The sequence below is a fragment of the Notothenia rossii genome (assembly GCF_949606895.1).
Source record: "Notothenia rossii genome assembly, chromosome: 5".
NCBI classification, from domain to species: Eukaryota; Metazoa; Chordata; class Actinopteri; order Perciformes; family Nototheniidae; genus Notothenia; species Notothenia rossii.
Window position 1 is genome coordinate 61,125,486 of NC_136903.1, and position 12,864 is coordinate 61,138,349.

The window sequence follows — 12,864 nt, forward strand, 5'->3', positions numbered from 1 at the left end:
AATGGAGGCTGAATTAACTTTGTAGGAAAACCTACCGTCCATAACCGCCCGTGAGCTGTGTTTTATTTGTTAAATCCATATTTTTCATTTCCTAAAACATTTATTTTTCTCTCATATTAACAGTCTGGATCATTGAGACAGCGTGGCGTCCAGAGTCTTATCCCGTTTTCCCACTTCCTCTGAGGGGACAGCTCGGAGGGGGGGCATGAAGAAAGAACTGCACCAGCTTCATCCACGCTGGCGTTACTGTTATCACTGTCTCAGTGTCATTTCATTTGACCAAATGTCTTTACATATACATTTAATAGATTGTATTATTATCCACCTTTTTGTTTTATGTCCTTTTATTTAAAACATTCTTTGAGACTTCATCTTCTGGTTAACATTTCAATAAATGTAATTTGTATAATCACTCTTTTGTCTTTATTCTACATGAAAATGTTAGAGATTCCATTCAAATCTGTTGATTATTCATATCTCCCTCAGGCTAGGAATAGTATGTCGAGTTTTTAATGCTAAATGTATATCATTTTCTCCCAGAATATAGAATGAAACAACACAGTTTGTATCCATTGTGTGTGAATGCTTCAGCTCTTCAGACCAACATAGTAGGATGTGAGCGTTTTCCTAATAGTGTTGGTATGCAGCCTAGGTCTGGTCTGTTTAATAAAGCAAATCTGCCACTTTTATATTGTAGAATTTGTTAAATTAAAGCAGTCTTTAATTGTTTGTCCTAAACAAAGCGATATGCTTTTTAAATGTAACAGTATACAGTTTATATTGTTTATCACCTTTAGCTTGAAAATAAATAGATGTGTTTTTTTATCTATAAATAAATAGACAGACACTTTATCAATCCAATATTGGGAAATTATTTAACAGCAGCAGTGTGTTCAGGTATTAAAATATTTAAAGTTGGAATAAAGTATAAACTACAAAACACAAGTCTAATGCACAGCAATCCATAAGATAAGTCCGATATGTTCATGAAAACTCCCCAGGAGACACCAACACTAACGTGTCCGAGTGGACTCCAGATTTGGCTGCATGAGTTGCACTGTATGATCTTTGGTGTAGTGGACTGTCACTCAAAAACTGAGTAGCCAATGGGGACACACCCCTGAAAGTCCCGCCCACCTGGGATGTTTGTGTCAAAATCTCAAACAAAAAATGAGGGAGCGCAAACGAGAAAGCTGCAGCGAGAGCAAAAGTCTGATCATTGAGAAACAAGAAACAAGAACTGCAAACAAAAACCTATGTTAAAACAAAGAAAAAATACTTATAGTTTACATGATTACACAAATGATTTGTTTGTAACTTATAGTTTTATTTTTGAAATTTTAGCTTGACTCCGTTTTATTTTCTTTTAAACTCATACTTTTGCTTTATTCTGAGAAAGTGTTGCTTTATCTTTATGATACAAAACTAATCCCATTTGCAAGCAGACTATGTATGGAAACTTTGTTTCTTTTGAATATGTGGCCTTTCAGTTGAAATGCTCCTTTCGAGCTCTTTTCCTAAACATCTACAGACCACCCAAATACTGTGCAAGCTTTTTTGATGATTTTACCGAGTTGTTGTCTATAATGTGTATTGACTTTGACCGTTTAATCATTGTTGGCGATTTTAATATCCATGTTGACAATCCCCAGAACAGAGGGGCTAAAGAACTGTTTTGTGTTATCGACAATTTTGGACTGACTCAGCATGTGAAGGGTCCGACGCACAATAAGGGGCACACCATGGACTTAATTGAATCAAAGGGTCTGAACATTTCTAAGCTTGTGGTGGCTGATCTTGCGCTCTCCGACCATTCCTGTGTTTTCTTTGAGAGCTCTATTACCGTCCATACAACTGTTAAGAAAAAGGTAACCACTAGACGTCACTTAACTGAAAATGCAGAGGAAATGTTTGCCCAGATTTTTACTCCCTCAGTTGCCCATGCTAACTTCTCAGTAAATGCGCTAGTTGATCATTTTAATTCTAAAATAACAAATGTCATGGATGCCATTGCTCCCATTAAAATAAAGGAAGTATCTGGCAACAAAAAATGTCTCCATGGAGAAAAGCCATGACTGTGAGAACAGCAAAAACTGAGTGCAGAAAAGCTGAACGCAGGTGGAGAAAAACAAATCTCCAGGTTCACTTGGAAATATATAAAGAGAAACTCTGCGTCTATAATCAGGAAATAAAAAAGGCACGACAGTCTTTCTTTTCTGACATCATTACCAAAAAAAACTAAAAACTTGCGTGCCTTGTTTGCCACCGTCAACAGACTAACAAACCCCCCAGTGTCGATAGCCTCAGAATTTCTATCCACCAGGGCCTGCAATGATTTTGCCTCCTTCTTCACTGACAAAATCATGCAAATTAGACAGGCAGTCAGTGCCTCTGCATCAGGTACAGCAAATGTACTGTCCCTGTGTTCACCTAAAGCCAATTCAGACACGAGGCCGTTTCTCAATCTCGAGGAAACTGGCTTCCAAACCAATATTTCAAGGATGCTACGTCATCGAGTGCCGCCGAAGGACTGTTCCAATCTCCAGCATACTCCACTGAGGCTGCGTCCTTGGTTTGGGGGTAATTTCGAGGCTGCACATGGGTAGACTTCGTGTCCTTAAGATCCCCACAATGCTTTGCGCATGGACCAATTTCCCCAAATCTGTGGCGGAAAATGTAAGGCGGGGCCTCTCATATGACGCACACCTGCACACTTGCTAGCCTGTTCCACTCTTTGTTTTCCGAATGCCAGGAAGGATTCTTGCCTAGCTTCTGAAGCAAGTGACTCGGAAGACATGTGCTACCATGCAAGCATCCTCGCGATTGAGAAACGGCCCATGTCACAATTCCGTCTGATAAATGCTAAAGACCTGGAAGACATTATCCAACATCTGAAATCCTCCTCCTGTAGCCTTGACATCATCCCAACAGGATTTTTCAAAACTGTTTTTCATTGCTTGGCCTCAGATATACTACACATAGTAAACAAGTCTCTTCAATCAGGTGTATTTCCACAGGCCCTGAAAACTGCAATAATTAAACCGTTCCTAAAAAAGCATAACCTAGACAAAACCATAATGAATAATTACAAGCCAATATCAAACCTTCCCTTTTTAAGCAAATTGATTGAAAAAGCAGTTTTTCAACAGTTGAGTAATGTCATGTTTTTAACTGACGGTTTTGATGTGTTTCAGTCAGGCTTTCGACCTAACCACAGCACTGAGACCTCACTTGTTAAGGTCTTAAATGACATCCATTTGAACACAGACAGTGGTAGAATATCAGTGTTAGTATTATTAGATCTCAGCGCTGCCTTTGATACTGTTGACCACAACATATTGTTAGACCGTCTTGAAAACTGGGTGGGAGTTTCAGCAACAGCTTTAAACTGGTTTAGCTCCTATTGAAGGACAGAACAAATGTAGTCTCAATAGGCAATTACAAAACAACCCTGATAAATAATGTATGTCGTGCGGGGTTCCTCAAGGCTCCATCTTAGGACCTTTGCTTTTTAATATTTATATGCTACCTCCGGCTGAAATTATTAAAAAGAGCAATCTAAGCTATCACATATGCAGACGACACCCAGATTTATTTTTAAATTACACCGGGACTACTCTCCGATTAGAACACTGAGCAAGTGCATTGAGCACATCACTGACTGGATGACTCAGAACTTCCTCCAATTAAACAAACAAAAACCTGAGATCATTGTTTTTGGAGCAAAGAAGGACCGATTAAAAGTAATCACAGAGCTTCAGTCGGCAGACTACAAAGTAACTCACAACGCAAGAAATCTGGGTGTAGTGATGGACTCAGACCTGAATTTTAACAGTCACATTACAACAGTTATTAGGTTTGCATACTAGCACCTGAAGAATATATACAGGATTTAGAAAAACTTGTCCATGCTTTTATTTTCAGTAGACTCGACTACTGCAATAGTTTATTCGCAGGGCTCACTAAAAAATATCAGAAAGCTGCAGCTGATTCAGAACGCTGCTGCTCGAGTACTCACTGACACTAGAAAAGTGGATCACATCACTCCGGTTCTGAGATCATTACATTGGCTTCCAGTCTGCCAAAGAATTGATTTTAAAATACCACTGCTAGTTTTTAAATCACTAAATGGCTTAGGACCGAGGTATATAGACGACCTGCTCCATCACTATGAAGCATCCAGTCTCAGGTCTTCTGGGTCGGTTCTACTCTCTGTTCCGAGAGTAACCACTAAACATGGAAAAGCAGCTTTTAGTTATTATGCCCCAACAATTTGGAACAAACTGCCTAAATCATGCACGTCCGCCGAAACACTTCTTGTTTTTAAATCCCGACTAAAAACGCACCTATTTGCCGCTGCTTTTAATTGAGCTCCTCATACTCACACTACAGTATGCCTTTTTAGTCATGTATTCTGTACCTGCTGCTGTGTTTATTTATTTAATTTATTTAATTACCTTTGCTTATTATGCTTGTTTTTAAATGCCTTTTAATAATGTATTTATGCTGTATTTGCTCTTAAATGTCTTTTGCTTTTAATCTGTAAAGCACTTTGAATCGCAACATGCTGAAAAGTGCTATATAAATAAAATTGCCTTGCCTTGCCTATGCTCAAGTATGTAGACAAGCTAATGTCAAAGTAGTGTATGTGAAATTAACCTCACAATAAGATGTGTGTTTATTACAATTATTAATGTCATATTTCAAGATGATTACTTAGATATTAGAATATGGTTGGTTGAGCTGGAGTTCATTATTGAGCTTACACGATAACGTCACAGTCATCTGAAGAACGAACCCAAACCTTGTTGTTTTTATTAATTGCATTACCAAATCGGTATCAAATAAACAGTAAGCATTGGTAACACAACTTCCAAAGTTACAGTAAAATAAAAAGGACCCTGACTCGGACACTACACAATCCAACATGTTCAACATAAGAGAATCAGTTATATTGTTTGTACACATGGTACTTTACATATATATCTTAAGGTATCCAGGTGATGCACAAAGGCTGGACCAGAGAGTGAGAGACAGAACTGGACTCCTCACAGCAGTGAACTTCAGCACAGGTACAAATACTATTTTTTCATACTGTACAAAGAATCAAGAAAGATATTGGTTTAAATAAATGAAATATTGACTTTAATGCACTGATATACATTCCATTAAACAATACTAAATACTAGATCACCTACACATCAGTGAAGTTGAGGGTTTTTTCCATGCAAAAGGTTACATTTAGATGTTAACAAGCAATATGATTTTGTCAGCTTTCTAATTTTATGTATTGAAGGCAAAGATATTTAACACAGAGTGAGAACTGCTACTATTTATCTCTCAATGTTGTCTGTAAAAACGTGGTAAAAGTTATTCTTTCAGTGAGACAACAGAGCAAGCTTCTACAGTTGCACTACGTTTTAATAACAGTTAAATATTATTTTGATAATAAAATATATTTCAATGTTGATGAACTTCATACTGTTCATTCATAATCTCATTGTCTTTGTAGCTCACTGTTAAAATACAAATTACAATTTCAAAATAATTATATCTACAGCCCCTAAACACACAAACACACCACTTTCATAAATAACACACTTGTTCTGCAATAATATGTTTTATGTTTCCTGTAATTTTTGTTAGGAAAGGACATGCCTGAAAGACACGATATTTTCTCCTTCTCTGAGGGTCAAGAACAACATCCAAGAGGACCATTAAAAGCTGATGTTATGAGATTTTAAGACCAGTACCGAAACTACTTTTATTGTGAAAACACAGTCAGCTGATCGAATGCACCTATTTCTACATCTACATTCCATCAGCTGATTATTTCTATTTGCCTCACTTTATGAGCTTCACATAACTTGTGCCTTGTACCGCAGAGTTTGCAACGTCACAAATAAATGGGGCCAATCTTCAGTCTGATGTGAATGTGTAATTTAACACTTTCAGTCAGAATAATGGACAAAAGGAGTGCAAATACAAATACAATCTATTGAAATGTGAACCAAAAGTTAATCAAACATGTTTTAAATAAAAAGCACATATGGACAGAAGTTGTAAACCTATTAAATGTATAAGTAAACACATTTAGTCAAATAAAGTGACAGGCCTGTGCAGTTGGTATCAGCTATGCCCATTGCCCAGCATGGGCTCCTCCATCAGGCCTGGTCCTCCTCGCTGAGGAAAGTCCCTCAGTCCTCTCCAAACCAACAGACAGGACGTCCATCACACGGAGGTTTCTCCCTGAAGTCTCTTTAGCTCTGGACACCAGGCTGTCTCAATCCATCCGCACTGAATATGAGAGGGGGAAAATGAAAATAATAAATGCTTTAGACAATAAGAAATATAAAGTTGACTGTTGAGTTGCTCAGTTTTTTTAGATTGTCAATACTATTACTGTATAACTAATATCTCAGGTTAAGAGGCACCTTCAAATAAAGATTGGTCTTTAAATACATTTTGTCTTTTGAATTGTTTGTCTAAAGTCAAGGATCTAGAACTGGTACTTAGTTTTAATGATACAGTCTGGTTATTATGCTGTTTGGAGGAGGCCTCACAGGTAAGAGTACTAACTAGCTAACATCACATGTACCTTAGCTTGACTTAAATGTATTAAACGTATAATTAAGTGATGGCAAAATATAAATAACTAATGTCATGCAAACATATTAATATTTGCTTGGTTCCAGTGTTGAATTTAGCACAATTGCATACAAACGTTAAGGGATTTAAGTATTATGCTAAAAACTCAATAACTTAGATTATTATTTATAGTTTTGCTGAATAGTTTCATGTCCGCTTACCTTAGAAACGTAAAATGCGACAGCAGTGTGCAGATGGGGAGCATGTTAGCTTAGCTTGGTAGCTTCAGCTAGCTCTGGAACTTCCAGCTAGGTGGCAGGAGGTCCCGCCTCGGCTCTGCCTCTTTGCCCTTATAGAGAGGTGAAGTCCCTCCCCTTCCGGTGGACCTCCATGGGACCTTATTTCGGAAAAATTATGTATTGAAGTCAATGGAGAGAGAAAGCTGTGCATGGCATTCATCGGCGTCGCGAGACCCTTTTCACGGGGGCACGTGCCCCCCTGTAGATCTGAGGTGCCCCGGTATGCCTGGGTCACTGATTTTTTAATTAATTTATTAATTTATTCAGGGTTCGAAATGGCGACACGCCCGCACGCCCGGGTCTAGTAACTTTCCTATCGGACTAGTAACTCTATGCACTTGCCTGCCCGTGTGTCTGGTAACTTTATAACCCCTTTGCACGGAGCGTCTTTTACAAGCATTGTGGCCGTCAATGCGAACTCAATTTTGCTACTGTAAACCTCTCTTGCACAGCATAAGACTAGTCCTATTCAGCACACGCTGCTTTCATTTGTTTATTCGAATGTTTTTTGTCCCTTCTGATAACCCGTAGTGTTGATGCGTGTTTTGCCTTGGTAGTTCAGGATACCATGAAATAAAGCTTGCGGTCAATCTGGTAAGCAACGTAATTTTACGATGAACATAATCTTAGTTTTAGAAGTGAAGGTCAGACAGGAGTAGGCTATATATTTTAATGAGTTTGCCTGGAAGCTAATCGTATAGGCTACACTGTTAAATGTTATGTGATTTGTATAAATAGCACTTTTTAATAATTTATAAAACATAATAGACTAGGCTAAATGGATGGAGATGTGAATAGCAGTGACATGCGCTGAGGTTCGTGGCTGGTGAGGCACTGACAGTTTCAGTGTCAGATTTAGAAATATATAAACCCAAGTATCTTAAATCACGAAATCTATTATTGAGGTGAAACATTTTCAAAGAAATGTGGCTTTGAACGTGAGTAGTCGATGGAGTTATCCTAACCGTCTTTTGAAACATACCTTTTAGCTCCGGCGTTGGTTTCCCATTATTTATCACTTCACGATTTGATTGATTTGATAGTATTCTGTATTTTAGTATTTAGTATCTTGTAAATGGACATCAGAAAGTTATTCGCTCGGAGCAGGGATAAAGCAGCAAGGAGAAATGAGAGAGGTAAGCTAGGTAACAAGGCAACCCAAACCACTTTTAGGTAACAACCCACAAGTTGAGTTCACCACTGGTCACTAGCCTAACAGTTACATATCTGTCCAGACAAAGAGGAGCAGCAGAGTGTCGGAGGAGGTGAAGGAGAGAGGGATGTTGATGAGCACGAGCAGAGGTGATATGGCTATTAATTTAATATTAATTAGGAATAACTGCAAACAGGTTATACACAAGTAACCTTACATCTGCATATGTAAAAATGTAGATAATGAAAATGCAGACATTAGACTGTAATATGTTCATGTTGTTTCAAGACTCAGTGCAGCAGAGTGCAGAGGAGGAGAGGAGGAGATTGAAGGGACACAGGAAGGGATGACACTGAGAGATGACACTGACAGGTGAGAGTGAGACTCAGCTGACAATGTAGTTAGCTACTGTAAATGTCCCTACTTATAGATGTGATGAATGTTATTTGAACTTTTAATGGTTATCTGAGGTAACTATTGAGCATATGATTTTTTTGTACGTTGCACCAGACAGGAGAGTCAGAGGGCAGAAGAGATTGAGCTGGTTGAGGCAGGGGAAAGGCAGAGAGAGAAGGAAGGACAACAAGAGACAGACAGGCCGGAGAGATCACACCCCAGAGATGAGACTGAGAAAACAGTTGCCACAGTGGCAGAGAACATTAGACTGGGGGCAAGAGAAAAAAGCAGTGTCCACAATCTTGAGGGACATACAAGTGATCTTGGGGGAAAGGAGTCTGGCCCAAACCAAGTTAAGTTGTCAAAATATCCCCAGCACAACTTTGGTGCAAAGAATCGATCATTTAACGCCAACTGGTTTGAAAGCTTTACATGGCTGGAATATTCCAAGGCTAAAGATGCAGCGTTTTGTTTTCCCTGTAGAATATTTGGGAAACATTTGAAGAATGACACCTTTGTAAACACTGGCTTTCAAAATTGGAAAAAAGCTCTGGATGTCTATAGAGAGCATGAGAAATCACCAGCACATAAGGCAAGCATGCAGTCTTGGTGTAGTTATAAAGCCAGTGAGGCTCATGGCAGTGTTGTCGACCATTTGGATTCTGCCAGTGAGCATGAAATAAAAGAGAGACGGGAGTACCTCAGCCGGGTTGTGGCTGTTACCAAGTTTTTGGGAAAACAAAATATCCCATTCCGTGGCCATGATGAGGGCATGTCCAGCGACAACCAGGGGAACTTTCTGGAATGCATGAACCTCTTGAAAGAGTTCGACCCTTTCCTTCAGACATATTCAGCACCATCACACACTACATACTTGTCACCTTCATCACAAAATGAAGTAATTCAGTGCTGTGCCCAGGAGATAACAAAAGCTATCAGTAAAGACATTAAGGAGGCTGGAATGTTTTCAGTGATGGCTGACGAAGCAAGAGATGGCAGCACTGAGCAGCTAGCTGTGTGTGTCCGATATGTTGCTGGGGGGAGTGTGCAAGAACATTTACTAGCTATGGTAGATTTGAAGGGTTTTGACGCGGAGTCCATTACAACTGCCATTGAACAACAGCTAAGGTTGAATGGCATAGACCATGTGAAGGTGGTTGCACAGGCTTATGATGGCGCCTCAGTCATGAGTGGGGCTGTTGGAGGGGGCCAAGCAAAGTTCCGAGAGAACCATCCCATGGCCATTTATGTGCACTGCTATGCACATCAATTGAATTTAGTGCTCTGTTCCACATGTCTGGCCATACCAGAGGCCAGGAAGTTATTTGACCTCCTGCAGAATGTCTATACATTCTTTTCTGGCTCCCTTGTGAACCATGACAAGTTTAAGGAGGCTCAGAAACAGCTTGGCTTACAAGCTTCTGAGCTTGTACAGCTGTCCAAGACCCGATGGTCTTGCCAGCTGAGGTCTATCAACGCTATGATAGAGAATTTCCCAGCAGTTCTCACGTGCCTGTCCAATATCAGCAACCCTACGGCTGTGGGTCTGCATGCCAACCTTGCAAGGTTCTCCACAGTTTATCTATTGATGATGTTCAAGACTTTTTTGTCTGTGACAGAAAGTCTACACAAATACCTACAAAGTGAAACTGTGGACCTGGCAAAAGCTGAGGAGTTCAAATGCGCTGTGTGCGCCACTCTACAAGAAATGCGCACTGATGACAAAGCAGCTGAGGTTTATGACCGCGCAAAGGCCTTGTGCGAAACACACCAAATCCCTGAGTCATGTGCTGTACCAAGACAAAGGCAGAAGCAGAGACGCATGGAGGAGTATGTAGTCGAGTCTAGTTGTGGGGCAGCGAGTGACCTAGGGAATGCCGAGAAGTTGAGAACTGCAGTGTATCTACCTTGCCTTGACAGGATGGTTGCTGAGATGGAGCAGCGTTTTTCATCTCTCAACAGCACAGTTCTAAAAGGTGTTCAGGCCTGTAATCCAGGATCTAGCAACTTTCTCTGTGAGGAGGACCTCAGAGGTCTGGCAGATCATTATAATGTGGATCTAAAGCAAGAGGAAGTGCTGGTGGCTAAAAACTATCTGGCCAGAAAGCAGGAAAGCCTTCCAATCACTGACATGCAATGTCTTTTCAGTTTGCTGGATCATGTCATGTTCCCAACATTGACACAGGTCATTCAGATATCTCTGACCATTCCAGTGTCCAGCTGCACTTGTGAACGTACATTCAGCGTTCTGAGACGCCTCCACACGTGGTTAAGAAGCACAATGGGGCAAGACAGACTCCACCATCTTGCCATCATGTCTGTTGAGAGAGGAGCACTCTCCAAGTTAAGCCACTGTCAATTGATTGATAGCTTTGCAAAACTGAAACCGAGACGTTACAGTTTACTTTAAAAAAAATGAACATAGACCTCTCCCATCTCTCTGACCATGTACACACCTCATAGGATAGTCACCATCACACCATCATAGGATGGGGGGTTCTCTTTCAGTTTTCAGTTTTCAAGTCCATGTTTGCTGACAGATATTTCATGAAGATTCATTGTGCCTCTTTTGCCTTCATCAGTTAGTGATTTAGAGATACTGTATACAGTTAAGTTCACAAGTAGGCCAATTCAATTCAGTTTGGTTCAGGTAGGCTAGATATTTAATGATGCAGAAAATAACAATCTGATTGTACTATTTATTTATGACACTTTATTATAATAAATAAGTGCAAAAAAATGTTTGCTCGCGTGCTTGCATTAATTATCTGTGCCCATGCTTTTTTCAAAGAAATAACTGCAAAACATTTTTTTTTTCTGTGCCCCTGTTGTGCCCCTGTATAGTATTGGGTCAGCTGACGCCCCTGTTCTGGACGTGTTTCATTGTGGTGATAGTGAAGGTAGTCAATCGTTTTGTTGACAAGACAGTAGTGACGGCCATCTTGGTGACGTCTGTGTTGTTGTGCGAGACCAGAGTTCTTTGAGCGTTTCACACAAAAAAATGTGTTACTTCACAGTTTTACGACCCTTTTTTTTTTTTTGACTGCCAAAATTATCTTTTAAATTGACAAACATCATACGTGTAATTCGTGGCACAATTCAAACGGGATCAAAAGATAATCTTTCTCTCTCCATTGACTTCAATGCATATGTTTTCCGAAAATAAGGTCCCATGGAGGTCCACCGGAAGGGGAGGGACTTCGCCACTCTATAGAGGCCTGGATGAGGACTTCCTCCTCTTTGTCCTCAAACACCCACTCCAGGATTGAGTGTTTGGTAGCTGTTCGCTATGTGTCTTTTGATTTTAAGAAGAATCCTCTTTTGTAATTTGGATGTTTGCACTTGAGTAACCTCAATGGTATTGAACACATTTGTTGTTCAATGTAGTAATGAATATAATTGAGTTCCAATTGAATATAATTGCGGCAGACATGTTTGTTAACTTTAATGTGCAAGTAATATAAGTATTATTTTAACTTGCAAATGCTGCAATCAGTTTGTTTCACCTTTTCTACTAGAAGCATTGGCAACAGCTACCATCCCAACAACGGAATACCCTGATAAATAAAACAAAGACATTTAAACTCCTGTCTCCTGGTGGTTTGTGACTCCAATCGGAACATTCATCTCAGGCCCGGTTCCAGAACAAAATGACTCAGGGTGCATCTGAGATTAGAGAGGGTGCAGTGGTAAAGTGCTATTTTTATAAGTGGGGAGTGGACCTAACACCCTCTAGGGGGGTCCTCACTTCCTCTAGGGGGGTCCGGGGGCATGCTCCCCCAGGAAGATTTTGTTTTAAATATTGAAGTTAAAAGCATCAATCTGGTGCACTTTGAGAGCAAAATGAAGAGATCTATGGATACATCTTTCAACACCCATATGAAACAGAACTGTAAACCGATTTACTTTTTCTTTTTGGATATTTTACAAATCACTCCCCTTTTAAGACCGAAATGTCTACATGCATAGCAGAAGATGGCATCTTTTTTACATGAATATTCCAGCCAATCTCTGTTTTTAAACCATGAGCTGCAAAATTAGCGCCTTACCCCACTATACAGGCGAGTTGGGTACTTTTTAAAATATACTTGGGCAGGTTCTGTTTTGCCGAGGTCCTCTGGCACTTGCGCGCCGCCGAGGGGTGGCGGTGTTTGGGGCAACGAACACGGCTGCGGCTGTTCCGCCTCCGTGGGCGAGACGGGCGAGGCGGGCGAGGCAGGCAAAGCCGGCGAGTTGGGCGGGAGGACTGTCCACGACAGTGGCCACGGGTAACGTAATATCCCCATGATCTGAACTGTTATTACCTGCATTAGATGCAGTGTTACTGGCGATAAGGGCTGGTTGTTTTAACCATTTTCTGATGTCCATCATTGACTGCTGTGTAAGCACTTTGCAAATGCCGAACGCGCAGCGGCACAGGTCACGCGC

General features: G+C 40.3%; 4 protein-coding genes across 8 annotated transcripts in view; 3 read left to right on the plus strand and 1 right to left on the minus strand.

The window, feature by feature from the left end:
• LOC307040259 (uncharacterized protein) overlaps positions 1-144 on the plus strand; it is a 58,600-nt gene extending 58,456 nt beyond the window's left edge. The window contains exon 3 of the mRNA XM_079682925.1: positions 124-144. The gene's annotated coding sequence lies outside the window, so the exon portion shown is untranslated. The remainder of the gene's footprint in view (positions 1-123) is intronic.
• Positions 1-6,960, minus strand: part of LOC307040262 (borealin-like) — a 52,477-nt gene extending 45,517 nt beyond the window's left edge. For 2 of the 5 annotated variants that reach the window (XM_079682928.1, XM_079682930.1), the window contains exons 1-2: positions 6,810-6,959; positions 6,116-6,297 (exon numbers count right to left, since the gene is read on the minus strand). In XM_079682928.1, the coding sequence (XP_079539054.1) occupies positions 6,116-6,143 (28 nt within the window). In that variant the 5' untranslated portion in view covers positions 6,144-6,297; positions 6,810-6,959. Of the gene's footprint in view, positions 1-6,115; positions 6,298-6,809 lie in introns of all 5 variants that reach the window. The other 3 variants (XR_013808471.1, XM_079682929.1, XM_079682931.1) reach the window with 3 other exon arrangements.
• Positions 1-12,864, plus strand: part of LOC307040257 (piggyBac transposable element-derived protein 3-like) — a 56,306-nt gene that overhangs the window by 36,084 nt on the left and 7,358 nt on the right. The gene's annotated exons all lie outside the window — the stretch shown is intronic.
• LOC307040260 (uncharacterized protein) lies at positions 7,397-11,990 on the plus strand. The gene is made up of 5 exons (XM_079682926.1): positions 7,397-7,481; positions 7,946-8,023; positions 8,123-8,189; positions 8,329-8,412; positions 11,604-11,990. The coding sequence occupies exons 2-5, from the start codon at positions 7,963-7,965 to the stop codon at positions 11,761-11,763; spliced, it is 372 nt and encodes a 123-aa protein (XP_079539052.1). The 5' UTR covers positions 7,397-7,481; positions 7,946-7,962; the 3' UTR covers positions 11,764-11,990.

Bases quoted from the DNA above. Each gene is read 5' to 3' on its own strand.
- LOC307040260 (XM_079682926.1), top strand. From the start codon at position 7,963: ATGGACATCAGAAAGTTATTCGCTCGGAGCAGGGATAAAGCAGCAAGG. The intron at 8,190-8,328 runs GTGATATGGCTA...TGTTGTTTCAAG, and splicing joins GTTGATGAGCACGAGCAGAG to ACTCAGTGCAGCAGAGTGCA. The intron at 8,413-11,603 runs GTGAGAGTGAGA...TCCGAAAATAAG, and splicing joins CTGAGAGATGACACTGACAG to GTCCCATGGAGGTCCACCGG.